The 12164-nt window shown below is 41.0% G+C and overlaps 1 protein-coding gene across 2 annotated transcripts; it reads left to right on the forward strand.

Moving 5' to 3' along the window:
- Positions 1–396: 396 nt before the first annotated feature.
- EIF1B (eukaryotic translation initiation factor 1B) lies at positions 397–8849 on the forward strand. Of its 2 annotated transcripts, XR_001989838.3 has the most exons (5): positions 397–711; positions 2798–2961; positions 3661–3762; positions 4327–4516; positions 5870–8849. XR_001989838.3 is itself a non-coding variant. In XM_009086201.4 (4 exons), exons 1-4 carry the CDS (start codon positions 681–683, stop codon positions 4369–4371), a joined length of 342 nt encoding a protein of 113 aa, XP_009084449.1. In that variant the 5' UTR covers positions 397–680; the 3' UTR covers positions 4372–8849. The 2 variants fall into 2 exon arrangements, 1 of the variants encoding a protein (XP_009084449.1); XM_009086201.4 differs by having other exon boundaries at positions 4327–8849.
- Positions 8850–12164: the final 3315 nt, after the last annotated feature.

The raw sequence follows: 12164 nt of genomic DNA on the forward strand, positions 1-12164 counted from the left end.
TGTTTAGCCTGGAAAGAGGAGGCTCAGGAGTGACCTTACTGCTCTCTACAGCTGCCTGAAAGGAGGGTGTAGCCAGACAGGGCTCAGTCTCTTCTCCCAGGGAACCAGATACAGGACAAGAGGATGTAGACTCAGTCTGCAGCAGGGGAAGAAGTTCAGGCTGGACATCAGAAGGAATTTCTTAACATAAAGGGTGATTATACATTGGAATGGGCTGCCCAAGGAGGTGGCAGAGTCACCGTCTGGATGTGGCAGTCAGTGAGAGTCTGGCTGCCATGCTGAAGCTCGGTCACGGCTTGGACTCGCTGACCTCGGAGGTCTTTTCCACACGAACTGACTCCGTGATTCCGCGCACCGGGCGCTGAGGGGCCGTCACGTGCGGGACGCCATTTTGTGCGGAGCGCGGCGGGCGGCGCCCGTTGGCGGTGCTGTGGGGCGGTGCGGGCGAGGGGCGGGGGTCCGTCCCTCCCTCCACGTTTTATTTCCCTTTGCGCTTCCCCTTCTTACTCGTTCTTTTCGCTCTCGCCCTCCGGCTTGGGTTCGCTCCCCGCGTCCCTCCGCTTTTGTTACCCCTCCCTCGCTCCCTCCCGCTCCCCGCCCCCGCGTGGCACTGCGGAGCCGGAGACGTGACCCGAGCGGACTCGCTTCCCCGCAGCTCCAGCCTCTCGCCGCAGAGTCGCATGTCCTCGATCCAGAACCTCCAATCCTTCGGTAAGAGCCGGCGGCACCCCGCCACCCCCGCAGCCACCCCCTCGGCAAACCCACCCATGGCCCCCGGCCCCGCCGTCCTGCCTCCGCCTCCCGAGGGCCGCGGGCCCCCCGCCCCCGCGGTGACATTGAGCGGTGTCGCCGCCGAGCTCCGTGAGGCAGCGCCGGCGGCTCGTCCTTGTCCTCCCGCGTCGCCGGCCTCGGGACGTGCTCAGTGTGTGCGGCATGGGGACCTCGGGGGGGAGGCTCAGCCCCTCGCTGCTCCCGAAGAAGGTGCTGCCATGTTCTTAGCTCTGAGCACCCCTTATCCAGGGCTCGTATCGTCTGCTGAGGAAATAATTTCATCAGTTACAGTTGGTTTGCTGCCGCATCGTATCCTCAGCAATGTCCCAAAACGCTATACAAGCCCTGCAAAGGTTATTGTTTTTATAGAGTGAGCTACGCAGATGGCAGATGGTTGCTCTCCTGTCAGCAGGGAAGTTTAACCGTGCCGAGCCAGCGTTCTCCTCCTGCCTTATCTATAAGCAGCAGAAGTGAGCAAGTTACCACTTTATACAATAGTCTCAGGTCACAGTTTGAACTCTGATCTTCTGCACGTATAAGCCGTGTGAGAAGGTTACGTTCAGTCACGATTTGGGAGCTCACCCTGTGCTTAAAGAAGGTGCCACCCAGAGGATTTGTTTGAAGGGAGCTAGTGTTGACACCTACAGTGCTGGCTTATTTCCAGCCTAGAGCCCTAAACTCTGCCAGGCTGTCTTGGCTTATCTGCAACCTGGAGTCCTAAGCTCTGCCAAGTGATCCTCATGTCCAAGTCCTCTTTTTCTTTCACTTTTTCTTTGAGGATTTTCTATTAGTGTTTGAGCCACAAGCTGTGGGAGATTAGTAAAATTCAGCATGGTTTAACAAATTCCATAGTAGAAGTTGATCTAGTCAAGGTTCCCAATGCTGTACTTGTTTCCTGAATCCTCATTATGCTTTTGGTGCCTTTAATGCTCATGTCATTCTTGTTTCTACAGGGATCTGCAGCTGAACTACTTTTTGTGTTTCTGCTGCAGTTTTACCCATTTGGGGCATTTCTTTGTAGTGGCAAAACTTTACCAGTGTTTCTAGAGCTGAGTTTTGAATGGAAGTTTGGGAAATTGTAGCTTGCATGGCTATTGAACCTACATGGGCTCTTAAATCTTGTTCCGATTAGTACAAAAAGTTACTTTTGATTATTCTTGAAAAGTAATAAAATACTTCATGCTTTAGGGTTTATTTGGAGCTACTGATTAGGACATTTGTAGAGTTGTAAAATTTCTTGATTGAGTGTTAAGTATGTTTTTGTGAAGTACAGAGTATAAGAAGTGTTAACCCAGAAGCCCCCTTCTTTCTAAATGCTTTTCTGTTTTGTCTGTGCTCGATAAATGCTAAGCTTGGAAGAATTTGAGAACTGACCTTTCTTTAGTCTAAGACTAAATTCGTTTTGTTACATTTCTTGACTAAAGCTGCTGACTGGAGGAGTTCTGGTGTACAGGCAGCCTCTGACATCTGTTAGAGTGTATCTCTCTTTTATTTCTGTTAGTAGCCAAGAGTCACATCCATGGCTTAACATGCTGGAAGTGTGGTAGTTACCACAGTCTTCTGTTCTGGACCTGTAAGGAAGTGTTTGTTCTAGAGCTCTTCTAGTTCTCTGTTCTTATCAGTTGATCTGGTAAGAGATACAGTTGCTTTATTTTACTTTAAATGTATGTGGCTGTCTAAAACTTATGTGCATTTTCTGTTCTCTCAGAACCATGTTTTCAGGTTCAGGATTTACAGTTTGCAAGAAACAATGAGGCAGACTGAAAAGTCGTTCATATCTGGGAAGGCATGGAAGAAATTGTGCTTGCATTGAGAGGGCTGTCTTGAGTGCATAGTGTAATGATACTTGAAACAGCCGTAGGAAAAGTACTTTGGTTTTAACCGCGTGTTTTAAAACAGGGATTAAACATCAAGATGATACCCTGAGTACAATAATAATTTTTTGTGAAGTGAGAATCTTCCTCCCTAGTTTTGAACTTGGGTGTTTTCCTTTGTGGGAATTACATGAGTCTTTTTCCTCCTGCAGACCCCTTTGCTGATGCAACAAAGGGCGACGACTTACTCCCGGCGGGGACTGAGGATTACATTCATATAAGGATCCAGCAACGAAACGGAAGAAAGACACTAACAACTGTTCAGGGCATTGCAGATGATTATGACAAGAAGAAACTTGTGAAAGCTTTCAAAAAGGTAAAGTTGCTGATTTGATTTGATTTGATAATGATTATATATAAAGGAGTAAGATAGCTTTTAATACTAAGTAACAAAATATTTATTTCACTTCATTCTTTCCAGTGCATGCCACTTCCATATTCAAGTCCTTTCCCTTTCTCAAAACACCTATCAGTGTCCAGTGACACTGATTCTGCTAAAAGGTTAAACATTTCTATCTTAAAAAGAAGTAAAAAAAAATTTTTGAATGTTTCTTTTAAATTTTACAGATCTATGGCTTTCTTGATATAAAGAATAAAATCAGTTTAAAGTAGAGCTGATTTTTATTCCTGCCTCTGTTATAGCTGGGTCATTGCTCAAAATAGAGGCCTTTAGTTTTGCCAGGATAAAAATACTTATTTTAAAATAGTGTGGAGTTGAAAGGCTGTATCTTATGACTTTGTTTTTCACTCTTGCAATGACTGTTGGTCATTTCCTTCTGCACAGTAGCTAATCCTGTCATTGCCTGAATTTACCATCAGCAGTTTAGTTTGCATATGTATGTGTCAGCAGATGTATTCCATTTGCTCTCAGAGCCAGTAAAATTGATTTAACCTTTGCCTGGCTTGGCATCAAAATAGTAAGCAGCTTCTGAGACAAGGTTCTTCTGAAAAAGACTGACTAAGCAAAATCACAATGTACATCACATGTCTTATAATATGGATGTTTTTCTCTTAGAAATTTGCTTGTAATGGTACTGTGATTGAGCATCCTGAATACGGTGAAGTTATCCAGCTGCAAGGTGACCAGAGGAAGAACATTTGCCAATTCCTCTTGGAGGTGAGACTGCAGATAAATATCCAAACCTCTCTGGAAGCAGTAGGGTGACAGGTGGTACTGATGCTAATTACCCAGCCAAAGATGGCCACTGTAGTTCTTTTGTGTTTTCAGCCAGAAAGTAAAATGACACTTGCAGTATGAGAGTAAGCTCTGGTACAAATCAAAGCACTGTAGAGTGCCTTTGCACTGCTACAACACACCATTTGTTCTCTGGCAGTGCAACTTGAGCTTTGTGCTTGTAAAATCAAGTGTTCGATGCAAACCGTAATCGTGAGACTGAAAACACTGTACAGGACAGAGGCCTACTCTGATGCAAATGATAATGCAGAGTTGTTACACTGTCAAAGGATACGTCCTAGAACTACAGAACAAATTAGATGTCTGATATGATTTTGTTTAGTCAATTGTTCTGCTTGGCCCAGAAACATTCTGTAAACTAGAAAAATATTTCATTGAGTGTATACACTGGATAGCAGCTTCTTTAGTCAAAGTGTAATAACTTGATATCGCTGTAATTGCCTCAATATGTAATCTTTACTAAAATACATTGTTTCTCTCCTTTAGATTGGCATTGTCAAGGAAGAACAACTGAAAGTTCATGGTTTCTAATATACCTACCTATACTCTTATGAAGAACCCTGCAGTATTGGTCTTACTTATCCTGGCTCTTCTGTGAAAAATGAATCTTTGCAGTGAATGGACTTCCCCATTACCTGAATGTTTACAATTTGATTTGCATGACTTCATGAAACAGGTGGTGTGTAAACTAGAAACACATAAGAAAACTTCAGTAAGATGGTAATAAAGACCCTTGTGAACTTTAACACATTTCCAATGGAAATGTATTAGTGATGATTGTTCAGTTTAGTACTCTCCACCTGAGTTAAATGTGTGAGTTTTATTCAAATAGTGTGTGTTGTTGCTTAAAAATAAAAGTTTATTCATATAATTTCTGGGATATTTGAAATGCTTTAGCCTAAGTTTTGAACTAGCACTGCAGCCTTGCTGAAGAATGGCTGAACTGCTTTGTGGCAAGTGTAGCTCACTGCTGTTTGGAGAAATTGGAAAATCTACATGATTAAGTACTAGCTGATTAATCAGTAGATTAGCTTGATCTGATCTTACCCTGTAGCTGTAAGACTAGAGCTTTAAAGCCTGTAGTGTAGGTGTACCTTAGTAGCAGCATAATAAGACATCAGTTGTTTGCTGTGTAAGAAACTGGATCCTCTCTAAAATTTATTGCAGTGACTATGAGGTATTAGTGTGAACCAAAGTAGGGGTAAGGCAAGCTGAGCTCTTCTAGACAAAACATTTGGGCAAAAGTCCTAAAACATTTGAAGGAAATGGATGGAATTTTTTGTCTCCTCTGTCACTGAGTAGGGGGAAAAGACATTGTGTTGGCTTCTGCCATGACTGTGCATTGAAAGTTCGCAAACAGAGTGCTTGACTGAGCTGGTAGTGTTAGCTGCAGGAGCAGGGAAAGAAACAGGGTCTGCACTAACCTTTTCCCTGCTTTGAAAAGTTTTCCTAGGATTGATGGTTGACACGGGGAGTTTTGTATTTGTGTTTGCGTATAACTACAGAAAGCTGATTTGGTTTACTTTTCTAGAAGGCAATTCTTTCAGCTTTTCTGGAGGTTACAATAGGTTTGTTTCACCACGCTTGTAAGCTAGTTTTAGTTAGCTGTAGGCATTTTCTGTTCTGCTTGTAAGGATATGTCTTGTGAAGAATAAAATCAGTTAATTTGGTGAAACAAGCAGATATTATCTTCCTTCTGAGGTAGATGTGGAGATCTTTTCTGAAACAATTCAGAACACGCTGAACTGCAAAACCGTAAGAATAGCAGGAAATGCTTAAAAAACTTGATGTGATATCATGTATTTTTTGGAAAGAAAGAAAGAGACATATCTCTAGCTAAGACTTACTAATAAGTTAGCCAGTATTAAATTGATAAAATAATTGTTTACTACCTAAGTAGTAAAGAATTAGGGAAAACTGTATTATTTAATATCACATGTACCTGTACTTTATTTCCTGTTCATATTTGCCTTTCTAAACAGAAATGTTTCAATTTTAACTCATTTGAACTTTTTTTTTCTTTTTTTAGATTTTTGAGTTCAGAAATGAACCCTTAAGGCACTAGCAACAATTAGGGGAGCATTATGTGATGATTTCTTTCTCCATCTGGTCTAGACAATTGCACTTGTAAAATCTAGTCTCTCAATCTCCACAAATACTGCCTGATGTTACAGATCTTAACTGTTCCAGAGAAAGGATGCTCCAGAAGATGCTATACTGTTAAGGTGCAGTACATTCAGGAGGAGGAAATGGCTCATGCGAAGCATAAAATACCCACATACCAAATGGAAATCCAAAAATAAATCTTATGCAAGTCTTGTAGATGAGCAGAATAAAGTCATTCTAGTGCAAGTTTACCTAGTATTGATTCTTAACTGCTAAAGTAATCAGTCTTTTGGAGGTACATAGCAATTAGCAATTTTCATTTTATCTCATGCCAGAAAAACTGATGTTCTCATTTAAAGCTGTTCTCCTGCTCAACAGGAAAAACAAGCAGTATCTTCTATTTCACTGGTATTATACAAGTACTTCTGGTGGGCTTTGAATTGAAGATTAACAAATGACTCGCAGGTCTCGTGTTACTGAGTCAGTCTTCATTTCAGATGGCATTCCATTAACTTTTACTACCTAAGCTTGAGTCATTTCTCCATAGTCATTCTGCTTGGAATAAATAAGAAAAATCTTTCATTTTCCCCTTTTCATTTAAAAATACTTTCTAATAGAAAAAAACTTGCAGTTGATAGATAACTTTTTGACCTTTGAAGGACAAAATTATAAGGAGATGGAATAAGACATAACACATTTGAAGTTTTAAAGAGGTGAGATTTGTTGTGGCCACAAACCAATTGATCTTTCTAGAAGGAAAGCATAAATTTTTGTTCATGAGTGCTTTACACTGAAACAGTGTTTCTAAGATTGTAATTAGCCTTGGTACAAGCCCAAACCTCTTTGTATGTTCTTGTTGAAAAGCTTTGACAATATAATTTTTGTTGTCTTATTCTGAAACTTCTTTGTCAAAGCTAAACTTATTCAGAATACATATCTATGTTTTAAAAATGCTGAAAATAAAGGCTTTCAAAGAAACAGAAATCTGCCACAGAAATCTGTGGCTTCTGTTTTCAGAATGAAGGCACGTTTCAATCTTTTCATCTATTCAAAAATGGGTTAAAAAAAATGTTGAAGGATGTGGCCCATAATTGCCAAGGCAGTAAAAATGAGCTTATGATGGAGAACTCTTTTGAAGTCCACTAGTAGGACCTGAGGCTGGCCAAGCTCAGACTGCAAAAAATGAAATTTTTTTGTTGGAACGTTGTAAAGTTTGCATCCTTCAGACCTACCAATCAAGATTGCGTTCTTAGGGATACTTAGGCTCAATCTCAAGGTGTTACTTGATGTAGAAACTTGTTTTGAATTCACAGCCTTGTGCATAGTTTTATTAGGCTGCTCTAGCTGACTCTGAGCTGATACCTTGAAGTAAGGTGTTGCATAATTAAATTCACTAAGTTGTCTGTTCTGAGTCTACATCTACTTAATGCAGCTATGAGCAATGCAACCCTCGCTTCCCAAATGCCACTGGCAGTTCTTGTTTGTAGAATATGAGATTTAGTAATTTAAGTCTGTAAGATGCCTACTTCCTCTCCCTGTGTGAGCTATCACGCCCTTGACTGTCACCTATGGTCTGCTTAATCTAACTGTGTCTCAGAGATGAGCATGAGGAGCACAACTATGGACAGATTAATTCTCAAGCAGAGTAACTTCTGAAAAGAGGAAGGCCTGGGCTGTGTGTGCACCCTGTTCATTGCTTCAGTGGCTTTGCTTGAACCTTTATTCCTGTACTCCATTTTTGCAGAGCCTGAATGAATAACATTTTGTTCTGGAGAGTGTCTTTGGAGGAGGAGGAGGGAACTAGTAAAAAAACTGTCTTAGGAAATATGTTTATATCTGAAGTTTGTTTTCATTAACATAAATTCCTGGACTGCAAGACCTCTGTAACATTGTTGTTTCTTTCTCACTGTATCTTTAAAAATCCTAGTTAAACGTCCTTGCAAGTTTGATATTTAGGGCTGTAAATACATCTAAAGCCATTATAAAACTCTAAAATGCAAAGTCATGGAAGCTTAAGTTTCAAATATTTGAAATAATGATTAGGCAGAAGTCCTCATTTTTTCCTATACTGCCATCCTGCTTATAGTTGGTATGTAGTTGCCCTGAAGATGCATGTGTTATTTACAGCCAGGCAGTAATCAGATATCCCTGCTGTAATGCCATACCTTGTTTGTAGGTTTTTTAAATTTTATCTGATGTGCTGCACTCTTACAGGCTCTACCACTCTAATTTTTCAGTAAAGGACAGATGTACCTGGAGTTCCAGTCATCAATTAATTCCTTAATCTTTCTGCAAGGCTCCTAGTGTACAGGATCCATGTGTTATATCTTTAAGTGGTCAATAGTTCCTCACACTACGTGAAAATGTATACAAGATCAATATTTAGCCTGTTAAAGCAGGGGGAGGTGTTTTTTACAGCTGACTCTGAGACACAGCGGAGTTACTGTCCGTTGTATCTGTTCAGTGTTGATCAGCATCACTGAGCATTCCTCTAACTAATGTGCTGCTGCCACTAGGGAGGTGGAAGTGGGGTTAGAAGGTTGTGTGTATTTAAGTACTTTGACTTTCTGCATCCATACTCAGTCAGGAATCTGTCCCCTGAGCATGGCAGCATGAAGGTTGTTTTCCAGTTGCCAGATCAAAAGCTCTTGAGATCATTAAGGGAAAAATGGCATAGTTGTTTTATGTTCGCTGTATAGTTGTTTCATGCCTACTGTTTCCCATTTAGATTAAAAATACAAAAATAATCTCAAAAGAGAATTTGTACTTGGCTTGCCTTTTTTTAAGTTTGCTATGTGCCTGTCATTGATCTCTTAATGAACAAGTCTTAACCTGTATTGGAGTATTGCTACAGAGCTGAGACAACAAATTCTTTTAAAATAAACTGTTCCAGTGTTATTTGATGTATGCTTTTCTAAAACAAATGGAATTTTATGCTGTTTTTAAGGAGGATTTTTTTTTTTTTTGGTGGAAGATAAAGGAAACATAATTTAATAGATATGTGTGTGATCCTCTTGTAAAATCAGCTTTGATTTCATACAGAAATGTTAAATTTCCTCTCTTAAATTTCTAACATAATCTGTAATAACCAACTTAAAAATACTGTGACTTGTCCTGGAATATTGTGGCTCTAAAACAAGATGATTGGCTTGAGGTCTAAAACTTTGGGTAGAAGAGGATCATCTAATTTCTTGAATAAGCAAAATGTGCAGTATTTTAGAATAGAGCCAGAAATGTGCTTGTTTGGTTTCAGCTCTTTTAGAATATCTTGCATCTGTGAAATTTGACAGCACATTTCTGAAATAAATTTGGGGCCTGATTAAAAGGACTTGTGTAGACAATAAATGGGGTTATTTTTATTATTCTCTTTATTTTTATTGGCAGCCCATCTTTGCTGAGATTATGCAAAAAAAGAAAAAAAATCAAACCCCCCTCCAAATCAGAAAACCCACACAACACATGATCCAGGCTCAGCTCTCCAAGTACTGAATTCAGCAGATGTGGTTCCAAATGGAATGGTCCTGCTCCTCACTGAGAGGATTTAGCTGTCAGCAGTGTTTGTGGTCTCTCTCACCATCAGACAGGGGCACAGCTCTGTTCCTAGTGTACACTCAGACAAGCCTTGGGTATCACAGGACAGCTGACCCCAGGGAAGGGGTGGTACTGGGGCTGTTTGAATGGTTCTTCCACAAATGAAGGGTTGCCCTTTTAGGTAGACCCAGCAAATTACATAAATGCACTGATGTGTAATTGGATAGTAATTCTGGAATAAGAAGGGTTAAAATGGTCTATTCCCAAGGATCCTGCTGGAAAGATCTGTTGAAGAGTAGCCCCTGTCATAGAGGAAGCAGCCTTTAGCTACTCTACCAGAGAAATTTCTGTGATGGGATGGCTCCTGGCTACACCCAGTGAACAGACTGAACAGACTTGGTGTGTGCACACCTGTACTCGCTAACAGCAGGGAAAGATGGCCCTGCAGACTGATACATGTCACTATCTGACACTGAGTCTGTGACCTACACCTGCAACTCAGAGTGCACATCTGGTGGTGAACTTCCAGGTACAGAACAAAAACCCTGTCCAGGTTCCTTTAGTAAATAGTAACCTATAAATTAATCCACACATTAGTTAAATTATGTGAGTGAGTATTCTGTATGACCTTGTTACATGCAATATTGAGCAGAGAGTACTTTCTGCGCTTAAGTGCCTTTCCTTTCAGTAAGATGGTTGCAGTGACGTGGAGAAACTTTCTGATTGTCCAGCAGGGATCTTACTTCATTAAAAATATTGTGAACTTTGTTCTGTTTGAAAGTAGCTGTACCTGGAATCTTCACCCATCTCTGCCATTTGTGATAAGATGTTTATAGGGACCTTGAGGGGAAGGACATCTCTTGGGGTCATCAAATTGTTTTGTTTGTCCTGGTAGTAGAAGTCAGTTCCAGTACTGATTTAAATCACCCTGAAACTAGATCATCCATTGGTAGTTCTATGGAAGATAAAAATCCATTCTGGAGAGGTCGAGGGAGGGAGGCGTTTGAATCCTGCTTCCAAGCAGAGCAACACAGAGCCCTTCAGGCTGCTGCCACCTGAAGCCAAGCCTGAACATGGCAGCATCTGCTGCCTTGTCTTTACATTGTGCAAAAGGACCTGTGCTATTTCCAAGCCTTGGCTCCTTCTCCTAGTGGTTCAGACTGATACACAGCTGGGTCTCAGGTGGTAAATTTGAAGTACCAGAGCACTGTGGTCATAGGATGTGGCCTGGCCACTCAGAAATGGACATTACTGTGTCCCTCCAGTCATTTAATTACTTCTTGTCTGTTTGATAAAAGCAGCATTCTGACTTCAGGGCAGTACCCTCTGAGGAGGGAAAATTGCCATTTGTTGGCTGTGGAGATTACAGGAATAAAACCACAGATCATCAAGGCCAACATTCACCTAATCACAGGAGGTGATCTTTAGCTTCCTATTAGTTTCTAGTATATTCTTAACTATCTCAATTTGATTTCAGGCTACTAATATTCACATTGTGGTATGTTTTCAGGAGGAAGGCCTTAGTGCTTTAAAGGAAAGCTTAGCTTAAACAACTGAGCATAAAGAGACAATGTAGGGATCTTCTTAGTAGGTGAGTTAGTTGTTTCTGCAACAAGGCTTCTTTTAGAATTGATCCCTTTCTTACATTTACCTAAGAGGCATTTCCTGCCCAGAAGGGTTCCTGCTGCATTTATTTCAGTTCCCTAAATCAGCCCTGAGGCACATGTTGAATCTTTTCGAGAGTTTGCTGCAGCTGGTGTTGCTCTGATGGGCACCAGGAAATTGGCAGTTGCCTGTGACTGCCTCAGGACAGGCCACCAGCTCTGGCTGCTGAGCAGCACTGGTGTCAGATACAAACAACAGCCGTGGCAAAACCAGAAACAAAAGGATTGGTGCTTTCTCTAGTGGTTTAGTGAGCTGACAAAGTGGCTGCTGGGAGCAAAGTGATGGACTTTTTGTGCAGACACTTCACATACACTAATCAAGAGAAATATCCCTAGAGTTAATAGCATTTGATAGACCATATTCTCAGGATTGTGTCTTGCAGTGCTGATACTGGCAAAGCATCCACTTACTTTTTTTTTTTTTCAAAATTTTACTTGACCTCTACTTTTGAACTGATTTTTTTTCTGTTCACAGAATTTGGACCATAGGTGGCACAGCTTCATTTGCTTGGACCAAAAGTTCTTAGAAAACCAGCAGCTTGCCTCTGCCCCCACTCTCTCCACATGTTTTTGTCCATTAAATTTATATATTTAAATATAAACATTTAGTTTTGGACATGCAAGCCTCTGATACATGTATAAACACTCCTCTTGATGCCTTCTTCAGATAATATGTTCTACATTTCTTCTGCCATCAAAGAGATGTATTTTTTTTTAGGTTCTGCAAAGGTCCAGGCATGAATTAGCACAGAATTCTTTCTGTTGCTGGGCTGGGAATACTTAGGAAGTCTAGATTTACTGGGGAAATCCAGAGCAGATGTAGATTGTAAAGTCACACAAAGTCTGGAAAGAGTTGGCTCACACATTTCTGCATCTTTCATGTGATGTGTTGCATGGGCACATGGTGCGTTTCTGTCTAATCCTGCTTGGCAGTCCCTGGTCATGTTCTGGAGGAAGCCTGCCTGTGCTCCCTAAAGAAATGAAGGCACAGTGGGAAGACTCGGTGCTGCTTCTGCTTTGATC

The sequence above is a fragment of the Serinus canaria genome, chromosome 2, assembly GCF_022539315.1.
Source record: "Serinus canaria isolate serCan28SL12 chromosome 2, serCan2020, whole genome shotgun sequence".
NCBI classification, from domain to species: domain Eukaryota; kingdom Metazoa; phylum Chordata; class Aves; order Passeriformes; family Fringillidae; genus Serinus; species Serinus canaria.